Source organism: Pagrus major, chromosome 19 (assembly GCF_040436345.1).
Source record: "Pagrus major chromosome 19, Pma_NU_1.0".
Classification (NCBI taxonomy): domain Eukaryota; kingdom Metazoa; phylum Chordata; class Actinopteri; order Spariformes; family Sparidae; genus Pagrus; species Pagrus major.
In genome coordinates this window covers 16,584,598-16,597,995 of record NC_133233.1, presented here as the reverse complement: position 1 = coordinate 16,597,995, position 13,398 = coordinate 16,584,598, and the positions used below count along the sequence as shown (strand labels likewise).

Sequence of the window (13,398 nt, the reverse complement as noted above, 5' to 3'; positions counted from 1 at the left end):
TGTTTTCTCATTGTGTAACTTTATGGTTTAAAAAATCCCATCATGTACATTAGCTTGTGCTGACTCTTGAATCCCAGATGCTTGAGCTTACTTTAAGGTGTTATTGATAACATTCAGCTACAAAATCTGGCATCATCTCCCCCCTACCATTGCATTCACGTCACTACAACATCGCTGTAGATATTTTTATACTGCATCTTTCTACAAGCTCTGCAGATGTATTATTATTCAAAAAATAATTTGACTTCATAAAAATGTTGTCAATATGACCTTTCACGCTTCAAGGACTTTAAAGGGATTCCGCTCATTTGGAATGACCCTTTAATATCCACAGAGGGAGCAGGTCCTCTTTTACAGGGTCTGCAATGTTTCTACAGTAGCCCAGGACAAGCAAACAAAACATTACCTCCAAGAGGGGTTTTCCAGTTTTTAGCTGCCACAACTGCCACAACTTGAAAACAACTGAACAACTGAACTGAACACCCCTCGTCACGGGAGACGAGACAGTTGTTTTCAACCTGTGAAGTCACTGCTAGATGACACTTATTCCTTTAAAAAACAGCCTCTGCTCTCAGTTCCTCTATACACTGCATAAATTTGACCCAAGATTAAGTAGAGTAATACATAAATAATTAGTGTTCTCAGTAGGGTTCCCTGAAAGTCTTGAGTCTAAAAACAAATAGTAAGCAGTATGAATACATGCTCCTATAATATCCATCTCTTTTTAGTTGGTGTAGTCTGGCTTTTTCAGAGTGCATGTTTTTGTACAGTAGTGTATGTCTGTGCACATGCTTTTTCTGCGCAGGACTGTGGCCAAATGGTTCCATTAGAGGGGAGCTCCCTGCACTCAGTAGCCCCGAGATGAGGACAAGGACTGCCTCAGCCATTTGGCTGTGACATATAGGCTTTTGTGTGACAGGCAGCCCTTTTGAACCTTTTAGTGAAATTGACAAATACAATTAAGAAGCAGGATGATTAGTGTTGAGACATTGTGGTCGGAGAGCGAAATCGCTGCACTCGCTGTAGGTTTATGTCATAATTGTTGCAGCGTGAGTGACTGCCGCAGAATATGTAAGTGTGCTGTGAGGATCGTGAGACGTGCTGGTTGTTCTCTGAGCTGCAGATGAAAGAGACGGTAACATTTTAGTGAGTGTAACCTGCAGCCATGAGACGTGGAGAGCAAAAGATGTGAATGGTGCAATCGATTATTTAAACTGCAGGAGACAGTAGTGCTCGATTAGGATGCAAGGAATACAGCTGGTATTAGAGAAGATTGTACTGGGATTAGAAAAACACTGATCAGTTATGAATAATACAAAATAAATGTGGTATTTAAGGAGTGTTTTCTGTTCATTAAGGAAGCAGAATAGACCATATAATGCTTGACTGTGCGAAGGATTAGAGATGATAGGATTAAATTTACTTCATAATGGTTATAGGAAAAAATGCAGTCAGTCAGGATGCAGCGTTTCTTATTTTATTGCAAATGCAAACAACTGCTGCATAATTCATAGTTATTATTTTGAAGATATAACCAGACTGTAGTGTATACTGTTGTCTGTACCAACACTAACACTGAAGGTAAAAAGCTAAACTCTGAAGTCATTATTTACGTGTTTGAACAGGGTTAATGTTGTTTGACTGGATGTGTGCAGCAAAGGGTAATTATTTTTCCGGTGCTGACAGTTTTCTTCGTGAGACTGCAGCTAAATCTCTGGTTATATTTCCTTTGCACCAAACAGGAAAGTGACATTTCTCAACAGATCAGGTGCAGATCATTGCTTTGTACTTCCTCATGTTTTTCAACGCTCACTGAGCTGTATACTAGAAATCTAATTAAATGCCATTTTGCTTGTGTGTGTCTCTGACCAGGTTGTACAAGCTGTGCCAGCCTCCACCCCCAGATGGTGACCCATAATGCACTGCATCCAGGAAGATGCCGAAGAAAAGCTCGAGGTCCTCCCTCCACTCATGAAGGATCAACCTAATTAAAGACAGTTATTGGGTCCATTTTTATGTGTCCAGAATGGCTGCCTAAATGTAAATAGAATTTAAAAACCGTAAATAGTATTTTTAATACGTTATATTTTTCACTGTTGTACTTTATACATATTTTGATGTTTTTTTTTTTCATATAATGCATCTGACAAGACAATGATTCAGAGTGACAAAAGAAGAGATTTGTACCCTGAGAGTGCAGTTAAATTAGCCTAATGAGTTGGAATGAATCCCATCAGTTCACTGTCTGAGTTGCGCGGGCTGAAAATCATGTTTGTTTTCATGAGGGACATTTGCATTTCATGTTATTAGCTTAATTTGCATATGAAATACGCAACATAATATTGATTAAAAGGATACTGGATGAATTTTGGCTTCCTATTGTCTTCCAATTAGCCAATAATTTGTCTGCCTGACTTCAGCTCTGACATCTACGTTTTATCGAGTTCTCTCAGTATTGATAACCATATGAATGTGTGTTTTTTGTAATGATGTTTATTCGCTTGTAAATATACATATTTAGTGTGCGAATGTGCTAAATGAGTCATGCCCTTGTTTCGCATTGTCTGTTACATGCATGCATATGAAGATTTTCAATGGTTTATCAGTATTAACACACGATAGGTTTTTGGAAGTAGAGCTATGAGATATATTCTGTTATTTTATATTGACAGTACTCAGGATTAAAGTGTCTCTCTGTGTTACTTATTATTGGATGTATCATGTAGATGGATGTCTAGCTCACTACTATGCAAACAAAACAAGTGGTAATAAACTGCATCAATAAGCTCAATCAGTGTTTCCTGTATACATGTCTCTGTCACATCCATGTGAAAATGGTTGATTTTTGCAGCAGAATTTCTTTGAATCACTAAAATGCTGTCATTTCTATGTGAGGACGTAACTTTGTGTTGAAAAGTGGTGGGGACATGAGAGCTCAGACGAAAATCATTTAGATTTTTAGGCAATATAATGGTGGAACTGTATGAGGTCAGAGATAATGAAGGTGGGGAAAATATTGCTTAAAGGAGCATCAAAAGGTCACTGAAAGTTTATGATACAGGTTTTGTTCAGCAGGATAATCTTCACAGGTGAACACCTCTTTTGTGATTTTCGAAGCGTAAATGACTAAAACTCAAACTATGGGACAAGGGAACCAGATACGCAAAAATGCTGACTGACTTCCGGGTTTTAGGACTTCAAACTACACCACTCTATTCTGGTTTAAGCCCACAGTATAGGTTGTGCTGATCACATCTAATAACATTTCCTCCACATGAGTCTTATCTTCCTTAGCCTTAGTTTACTGTGTATATTATACATATCGTACAAGGTCCAATGTTACCATTCTGTCCTAATTTCACAAGAGAATCAGCAGCTACCAGTTTCAACAGCTTGTGCTGTTGGAGAGTAAAGTGTTTTTGTTCGTTAGATAACATTTCTTGGTGTACATGTAAATTATTTTTCATATTAGTTGCTCTTTCAGAAAGTGATGGGGACAAAATGGGCCATCTCAATGACATCTGAGTCTACAGAAGACTATTAGGGCCAGGGGTGAGAGAAAAAGTAGAGATGTCGAGAAGAAAGTCAACTCTTCTGGTCCATCAAATCCAGTTAGGGGAGCGACTGACAGCTACGTGAGCTCCCCGAGCCTACGGTGTGTAGTGTAACAATCTCTTCGAAGTCCCAATACTGACAACTACACTGTGTTTATGAGCTAAAACAGAAATAACGTCCTTGTTACTAAAGCCAATTCTGAAGTACAGTTTCACCAATTCATCTACCTAAAGCATTTTGTTGCGGCAGTCATATGCGCTGTTGGATGTACTCTCAAAATGTCCACCTTAATTTCGAAATGTCACGTTTATTCTTGACAGATCGACTTTATTCATGAAATTGTATTTCATATTTATTCTCAACACTTCAACTGTTTTCTTGAAGTGCATAATGAAGGAAAAAAAACTTCCTCCTCTCATTTTCGCCCTCACCTCTGGCCCTAACAATGTTCCGTAATGAGTCTATGATGGATGCTTGAAAATGTTTTCACATCACCAGTTCAGCTCCTGCTTCCTCCTTACAACACTTCAGTCTTCATTCTGGTGTCTGGCCTAACGTAGTTTAGTAAGGTGCACACCGCTCCCCTGTCATTGGGCTGGATGCAAAAACACTTGTTGAACCTTTAAACTCCTCCCACAGTAATTAGCAGCACGCACTGCACCTGCGTTAATCGCCGTCGGTGCGCGTGCTGTGTCGCAGTTGATTAGCGCGGCTGTCCTCCCTCCGTGTTCAGGTTGAACTCAGCCCGGCGGATAAATGGGAGTGGCGGTGGCACCGTCCACACTGCTGGCAGCCAGTGAGCGGAAGATTTGTAAGCTCTGTCACAGAGCTGCCGTGCCATTGGTTTCTACCGGGAGGCTGCCGCCAGAGAGTCAGTGAGGCGACAACCTGGGGATGGTCCCGGGCTGAGTCCTCCACAATGAGCCGGGCTCACAGCCGCCTGCTCCACACTTGACGCCACCCGTCTGAACTTAACCGCAAACCCACTGTGGTGACATTTTTCTTTTTCTTTTTTTTCTTTTCCTGAGTCGGAAGAGACGCCTCTCTCCTGAAGGACGAATGACACCGGCTCACCTCATGATTTCATCCCGCTGAAAGCTCCCGCGAGGCACAACAGTTTCTTCATGGCGTCTCCACAACAGTCAAGAATTCAGTCGTATCTGGAAAAGAATAAAATTGGACCCTTGTTTGAGGTGAGTCCGCCAAAAATGCAACTCTTAAGTTCTTGTCTGCCAATTTCAAGCGCCATTGCTTTGCACCAGAATGTGTTAAATCCGCTTTTACATGTAGTTGTGCCAGTTAATGATGAGAGCACATCTGCAATGTGAGCTGCCACACTGAAGTAACTGAGGACTGGATCATCACTCCTTTAACCTCACACACATGTACTGGTGTTCAAGCAATCGGCTGGTAGAGATTAAAATCATCCTTTTTTTAAATGCAGTTTGGTGGAACGCTCCACTGCGCTCCGTTTTACTGTAGCACAGAAACACATGATTCAATATTGGCTGCCGTGTTTGCCCTCACGTTTTTTCATCAGTGATTTGCATTTGAGCAGAGGATGGTGTATTTGCTGCCACTGCCTGACTCGGCAGTGTTACAGTTAGTTTAAGTTGGAGGCTTTACTGCTCCAGAGGGAACAGCCTCAGACTACCTGGCTCTCCGTCTGTACGTCAATCAAGGGGGAGTCTGTGTGTTGTACTCTCAGTGTGGCATCTAAGCAACCCATGGGAGAGCATGACTTCATCCTTTTGTTTGCGGTTGGATTTCTGGCTGAGAGCAGGACCACACAGGTGTGAGGCATAATCAGAGTAAAGATGGAGAGACCAAACTGTCCAGCTCTTCTGGCCCCCCCCCCCCAAGCAGATCTGTCAAACAAGACTGAAAACTATGAAATTCAACCTGGGGATGAAGTAGGAAAGACATGCACTGTGTTTATGGCAATGCATGATTCACATGCACATGATGTGATGCGCAAAAGTGCTGACATTTCAGTTCTGCGCTTCTCACACACACACACACAAACACGGGCTGCATGTTAAACAGATGTGAGAGCAGGCGTGTTTCAGCACCGTGGACAGAGACTCTAGAGTAGCATTACACCAGCGAAGAAGACAAGAAGTCTTTGTGTGTGTGTGTGTGAGGCCACAGCAGACAGTGAGGCTCAACAGCACAATGATGGTCCTCTGTGTGTTCTCTGTTTGTTTTTCCTTCCTCCATCTCCCTCTTCCACCTGTCTCCCCCCTCTGTTCTGTGCCTCAGCTCCCCTGTCTCTGTTTGTCTCTTTCTGTCTTTTTTTTTTTTGCCTCTGTGCACATTTAAATTGTGTCTCCTTTATGTGACTGAGGAAGATGATTAAAGTGAAGTGAAGCTGATCAAAAACACCTTTGTTCCCAAGATCAGTGAGCTTATGTAGTAAAGATTTTTACAAAGCAAGAGGTTTTATTCTGACCAACAACGTCATGGATCATTGCTGAGTTGTTCACAGCATTTAGACCGTGAATGGTGTGTCGTGAGGCTGCATTGTGCGGCTTAGACTATGAGGCGAAACTGACCATTATGTGAGAGAGTTGTAGTAATAGGGGATTGTATGAAACCTCTCCTGGGTCTGCCACTCCTATCGAGAGAAAAAATGTTGTAGCCACTACCTTGGTGTTGCAGTTGGAAAAAAAACCCTTGTTGTCCCAAAGAAAACCCATCCGTGTGCAGTCAGGCATGAAGAAAGAATCCAGGAGGGAGGCAGGAATTCTCCCTGCAATTTTCTATTTGATCAGATGTAGGGAATCCGTGCAGCAGAAGTAATAATACAGCTGTTCTGCTACGCTGCTTAAAGCACAAAGGACCTCGCTGAAAGTTTGATTGCTATTCGACATGAGTGCAACACATACAAAGGATCAAATCAATTTCCGAACACAAGAGCACATTGTAGAAATTAGTCTGTGTACTACGTAGTATTTTTCTATTACTCATTGTTACAAATAGAGCTGTAACAATTGGTTCATTAGTCGATCAAAAGAAAATAAATTGGCAACTATTTTGATAATGGAGTAATTATTTCAGTCATCTTTTCTTTGACTTTAATGATAGCAAATTAATCTTTTGGTTTTGGACTTTTGGTTGGACAAAGGAAGCAAAAAAAAAAACGGAAACGGAAAACGTTTTTTTGGTGAGGGCTCTGGGAAATGTTTCATAATTATTTGACATTTTATCGCCTAAACAATTACTCAGTTCATAGTGAAAATAACAGGCAGAGTAATCGACAATGAAAATGAGTTGCCGCCCTAGTCACAAAGTTTATAACTCTTCAAAAAGCAGCTACAATGTGACATTGAGATGGTCTGCAGTGTTGTATCTTACATATTATCTTATGTATTGTAAAGCTGTTAGAGGCAAATTTAGGATTTTTGGGCTGAAACTGAACCAAAACCAATTGCAACTAGAATCAAACCTGGTAGAGTGCACACCTCCGCCAAGCTCCAACAGTCCTCTTTAATTCAATTATTTGGATCTACATGAAATTGTACTCACTCATTGATACCAGCCACCTAAATACAGCTGATATTGTTTCATCAATATCCATGCATCGTTCTCTGAGAAATAACGAAAATGTAGAAAACACCCTATCTAGCAATGTTTTAAAAAAGTGAGAAAAAATTCCTGGATGCGTCCCTTTTATCCCGATCCACACCAAAAGTCAATGGAGTCTATTCTGGACCGAGACCCATCCTCAATCCAAGTTTCTTGGAAATCCGCTCAGTAGTTTTTGTGTAATCCTACTGACAAACCAACCAACCAACCAACCGATAAACAGACAAGTGCAAAAACCTAACCTCCTTGGCAAAGGTAATAATTAAGGAATAGAAGTAACTGAACTACATTTATTACATAAGCACCACACTGTTAGTTTCCACAGTAATTTCTACAGAAAGAATAAATGTACCATCGCTTACTGAGTTGGTTGGTTTCCATGCAAACAGAAAAATTGTAATCTTTCATAATATTATTCATTTAAGGGTTGTCTTACTTTTGTTTATATACAAGTACTGCGGCATGTATAATAAAGCACCATAATTGTTCATAATGGCTGATTTATTTTTGTTTATATGTTATAAGATATCAAATAAATGCAGTGAAATAAAACTGCAAATGAAATTGGAAATACCTGAGTGAAGTCCACGTACCTTAAAATTGTACTTAAGCACAGTAGACTACTTGAGTGAACTGTACTTAGTTACAATCCATCAGTGGTGATTTTATATTTATTTGCCACCTTCCTACCGTTCTCCTTACTTATGAATTAATGACATCGTTTGCTCCCTACTTTACAAACACTAGTATGAAGCTGTATCCTAATGTCGTGTAATATCCAAGATAATAGTGTACATGTATGTTGAAGTGCAAAAATTAACACCCTGGGTTCCTTGCTTCATGTTGTGTCAACTCAATGTAATCACCCTCCTTTCTCTTCATTTCCACCTCTCATCACTTCCACCTCATACCCCCAGCAAACAGCTGCAGTATTAAACAGACTGTGTAACAGCGAGCGGGGGTTCATTTACTCACTCTGATGAGACACAGCTTATGATTTGCCATGGAATTGATTTTTTTCCCCCCTCGCTAATGAAATGGTTGCTTTGCAGAGATAGCAAGCTGAGTCAACACTGGCTGAAAATTCTTCCAAAAAGTGAAGCAGCCTTTCATAATAATTGAAGTAATTGCAGTCCAGATTGTTGTCAGCCACGTTCCCATTTTGGTAAATTGATATTCTTTTTGACCACCTACTCTTTTCCAATCACTTAACATTTAGTCCGTATAGTGTCAGATACTTTGTTATGATTCACATTGTAAAAAGATACAGCAAACATACATGTATGTGTGTTACTGCAACATACAAGGGATTAAAGTTCTGTTCTGTCGGCTCTATCTGACATTTATACTCGTGTTACAGGACCAGTAGGTGAAAAAATGGAGCAGTGTTTGCCTTTAGCAGACAGTGTAAAACCTGCTCTCATGTTCCTCCCTGCTGTGATCAGTCAATCATATCTGAGGCCTTATAACTGCTTTATTGGAACAGACTGAACAGGTGGATTATATAAATGTAGCCTAGACCAAAGAATGTCACTGGATTGAGCTGGATTTGGTGTAACAGTCATATGTTGAATTTTACAACACGTAGATCCGACCGAGCAATCTGACTGGTCAATCAGACATTATAGACTGTGCTCAAATGAGCATCACAGCACAGCTAGCCGTGCTCAAATGAAAAATGCCTCATCACTGAAAATATCACTCCGCCTGTATTTTAAACTACGTACAGTACAGTAGAAGAACAGTAAGATTAATATAGCTATGCCTATGCAGAATAAGCAGAAGTAATAAATATTTAGATGTAAGAGACGATGTAGTAAATGTCGCCTAAAAATGGATCATATAAACTATCAAATTGCTGATTTAATGAAAGCAGTATAACTGTTAATCATTGTAGATAAAGATCAGCTGTGCTGATGAGTCATTGACACGGCACCTGCTACCGTAACGTTACTAGCTTAAAATGGCTGTAAAGTCGGCAGACGTAATAACTATATCAGTCCATGAAAAAAATATTTTTTCCAGCGGATATCTTAGTTACAACATGATTGAGCTTGCAAAGCAGTTGTGTGTTGCTAGGTGTGGTATTTATTCAGTTTTGGGAAATTGCGATGTCTTGAAAGCATAAGCTGAAGTTGGCTGCAGCTGACAGGGACTAGTTAACACCAGACGTCATGTATTTCCATTGAAATGGGGACTAACACTAGCAAAACACTTATACTTTGAGAGCGTATTGTTCCACATTATGGATACATTTATATTTTATTTTTATTGGTGGTTGTTGTATAATCGCATTATTACACGAGAGACACTTCAGTGATGCTAACTGACCACATCACTGTCGTGACAATAATGACGGTAAAGCACACCCTCTCGTGTAATAATGCTCAATTATAACACATTTCTGTGGAAGAATTGGTGTCATTGTTTGTGGTGAAGTCTGACTTTTTCCTTTCAGGAGTTTGATAGCTTGAATATAGGGCTGATAATATCTAGTGTTAACTGAATATTGGTCTCAGCTCAGGGGTTGTGATTACTTGCTGAAATTAATCAGGGCAGACAAATTTTTCACACTAGTTGCACTGGTGTACCTAACTTTTTCATTTAGGTGCACCAGTAATGATTTAGTTGCACCCAATAATACATTTTAATTTAATGTATTAATACATTATCAAACGATTGTAAACAGGAATAAAGGTAAAAGGTGGTTTTCTTCATTTAATTCACACATGCAACAAGACATTACAATAACCTCAAGTTTTCTGCTGCTGTTTGGTTAGGTTTAGTGAACTAACATATGCGATATACTTAAGGCAATACAAATACTTGGTTAGGTTCATGTCATGTTCAATCCTGGTCTTGTGTGTTTTGAATGTTTCCCTGCCCCAGCACACCTGATTCAAATGAATGGGTCGTTATCAGGCTTGATGACGAGGTGATTATTTGAATCAGGTGTGTTTTGAGCGGGGAAACATCTAAAACATGCAGGGCAGGGGGCCCCATGAACCAGGACCCTTTCACAACATTAACGTGTGTTTGACAGGATAACTTCTCCCATGTGCGTAATTGTATGGTCTTTTGCTCCAGCCTTGCTAAAGCTATGACATTACAAAAACGGTATTGGTCAGTTTCAATGATGGTCACAGAACACCATCAATTATGATGTCCTGGGTTCAACTCCAGCATGCCTATGTCAGTTCATGTGTCAGTGAAGAAACCAGAAAATGTATGCACTAACAAAGCTAGAATCAGAGAATATTGACTAGTTAGTGATTAATTTAATAGTTGCTCAACAGCTCTACTACAACTACAACCATACACGATGAAATACTATCACCTCATGCTTTTCTTATATCACGCAGCGTATAGAAAGTTTTCTTTCTTTTATAGCTAAGAAGAGATGTCTAGTCCCAGCCTCACACCTCCTTTGACATGGAACAATGATCCCAATTAGTTCTGCTTGGTGAGAATTACAGATTTTAAATCGATAAAGACTAAAAAGAGCACTGGTATTGAATCTGCACTCGGGTTGAGTGTATATCTTGATTAAGTGTTGGAATTTACATCGGTATGCTGCTCTGTTCTTGTGATTAGTGTTGCTACTTATAGTAAAGTTAGATGACTTTGCCTCTCCCTATAGATTTCTCAGAGGAAACTATAAAGTAGAGCCATCCACTCCATCCTGCTCAGCTGTGTAGTGTTTCCAATCTGCTATACTGTAAAGAGGTCATTCAGTCAAGCAGGACATGGACACACACACACACACACACACACACACACACACACACACACACACACACACACACACACACAGTCCTGACCTATTGATCCACTCTCTAAGGAGGTAATTTATTGGACGGGGTGTGATTGGGTTTCGGCTGCTTTTACGTAGTGTAGTAGCTGTATGCTCTGTCTTTCTGTCTCAGTGAAATCATGCTATTTCTGTATCCATGTAACTTGTTTTTGTATCTTTTATTAATCATTTTATTTGTCATAATGACTGTTTATGTGAGAATTTCACTGCAGCTGACCTGCATTAGAAATTAATTCTGTACAGCTCTAGAAGAAAAAGGGAAGAAAAACATGTCACAACACGAAGGCATCTGGCTCTGAAATCTTTGTTATTCTTGACCTTTGAGACGCATTAGCAGAAACACACACAGACAATTTAGCACACGGAGAGAGCTTCAGCTGTAAGTCAGGAAGAATCCATCAGAGGTCTTATTACATCCACAAACACACCTGGAAACGTTTCTGTCTGACGGTGTTACTTTGTCATTGGCATGCCTCCCACACATCTGGTAATAATAACCTAATAATTTCATCTCAGTTGTGGGTTATTTGATTTATATTTTTGCCTCACTGTACTATTCAAGGCAAAAAATCTGCAAAATTAGGACAGTTATTACAAAAAATGATGATAATTTAATACCTACTGTATATACAATGAGAGGTGAGGTACTTTTATTATGCTCAGTGGTATGATGACGGCCGGTTCATCACTAGGGATGTCAGTGGTTAAACATTAATCTGTTAACCACGGAGAATATCTTTTACCCTTTACGCGTGTCGGAAGGCATTGTTTTTCCACAGTGATGGCCTACTCTACTTCAGCTTACTGTTTTGATGTATACTCTATATATATCCTTCCAAATTAATTCACTACAAACTCGCTTCTCTAATGCTTCCCCAGAGTCAAAGCCTTGCCCAACATGTCGGACATACTTTCCACACCCGTGGACAACTAGTCACTGTTTTCCCCTGCGTCAGACTGGCCTCTGTTTGTCTGGGAAGCTGCTAAGCCTGGCTCTGTTGCCCTTCTGCCCAGCTATGATTTTGGTGCTTATTCCTCAAAACCTCCTTGTCCTGTCGGTCCAAAGCTACTGTAATGGTGGTATAAACACCACAACTCCCCCTAGTTAGCTGCATGGACAACTAGCTAACAGCAGTGTTGCTCCCTGATTCATGCATCCTGGCCGATCACTACTGCCAATGTGCAGCTCTCAACAGAGATTAGAAGGAAGCAAGATGGCTCACTCCTTAGCAACTTAAAATCGTCCACCTTATACTTTCATCGGAATTTTGAGGTTTTGTTTTCCTGCGAAGAAAAGACCTGGTCAACAAAGTCTCTACTAGCACTACCACTAAGCCAAACCACATTGAGAACAAGCACTTGGCTGCCATGTCCAAGAATGGCTCACAGAAAGCAAAGATCACAGCTGCTGGCTGGGGGAGGAAGTGTGATAGACACCGGCCTAAGGCAAATTATTGAGACTGATATGCTGCCAGTCAGTGCAGTAAAGGGTCAGGGAGTAGTTTGGTACCTCAGGCCAGAGTATGTTATGCCAACGAGAGCTACTGTCACTAAATGCATTGAAAAACCCTTTGAGAAGAAGAAGAAGGACGAGCTAAAAGTGAAGCTAGCCATGGCGGACAAACTAGCTCTAGCTCTGATCACCGACTGTTGGACAGCTCTCACAAATGAAAGCTACATCACAACTAACCGTCACTTCATCAGTGCTGACAAGGACATGCAGTTCAGTGTGCACCTCACTCAGATCTTTTCTGTCTGGCACATGTCACTGGGAAGCTAGTGCGATGGAGACATGGGGCCTCAATGGCCATGTGTTGGTTTGCTTCCATGATAACGGCGAACACATTGTGACAGAAGCTCCCGTGCACGTGGCCCCTGGCACTCTGTGTCTTTTAGATCTAAAGTAATTTTGCTTTTTTTTTCTGAAAAATTAAATGGTTACTTACCATTTATTGGGTGCTGGGCTATCGAAAGAAAAACAACCAAAACTGCAATCCCTATTCAACACCCTTGACCTTCGTCCACAGATCAAAAATATCTGCTCTTGCCGAGTTTATCCTTCATTTGTATGCTGGTGGTGTATTGTAACATATATTTACATCCAAACACAGAAATGTAGATGGCTCATTTTAATTTTAAAATCCTATTTAAAAACCGTAAAGGCATGCTGAAAGTCAATCCTGTCAATTTAGAGTAAATGATTTTCAATTTCCTATGGTAATTTGTTGTTGAAAAGAGGGATGTCTCTGGGGGCAAGCTGGAAAAAACGATAGACTTCATATTTAGAAATAAACACCATCAAAATTCAGGGGAGGTAAACCGTTTGTGATTGGTTCAACTCTAAACAAAAAATGTGCCAGACAACACCCAGCCATAGTCCTCATCAGATCAATGTAGCATGTTTTGAGGTCAGTAATGCTGTTGTCAAAGGGTATGACTTG

At 40.3% G+C, this 13,398-nt stretch overlaps 2 protein-coding genes across 2 annotated transcripts in view; both read left to right on the top strand.

The window, feature by feature from the left end:
• Nucleotides 1–2,791, top strand: part of prex2 (phosphatidylinositol-3,4,5-trisphosphate-dependent Rac exchange factor 2) — a 99,307-nt gene extending 96,516 nt beyond the window's left edge. Inside the window, exon 41 of the mRNA XM_073488704.1 lies at nt 1,873–2,791. Within this exon, the coding sequence (XP_073344805.1) occupies nt 1,873–1,918 (46 nt within the window). The 3' untranslated portion in view covers nt 1,919–2,791. The remainder of the gene's footprint in view (nt 1–1,872) is intronic.
• Nucleotides 2,792–4,329: 1,538 nt separating this feature from the next.
• The window catches only part of c19h8orf34 (chromosome 19 C8orf34 homolog), a 65,691-nt gene continuing 56,622 nt past the window's right edge, over nt 4,330–13,398 (top strand). The window contains exon 1 of the mRNA XM_073488560.1: nt 4,330–4,748. Coding sequence (XP_073344661.1) covers nt 4,680–4,748 — 69 coding nt within the window. The 5' untranslated portion in view covers nt 4,330–4,679. The remainder of the gene's footprint in view (nt 4,749–13,398) is intronic.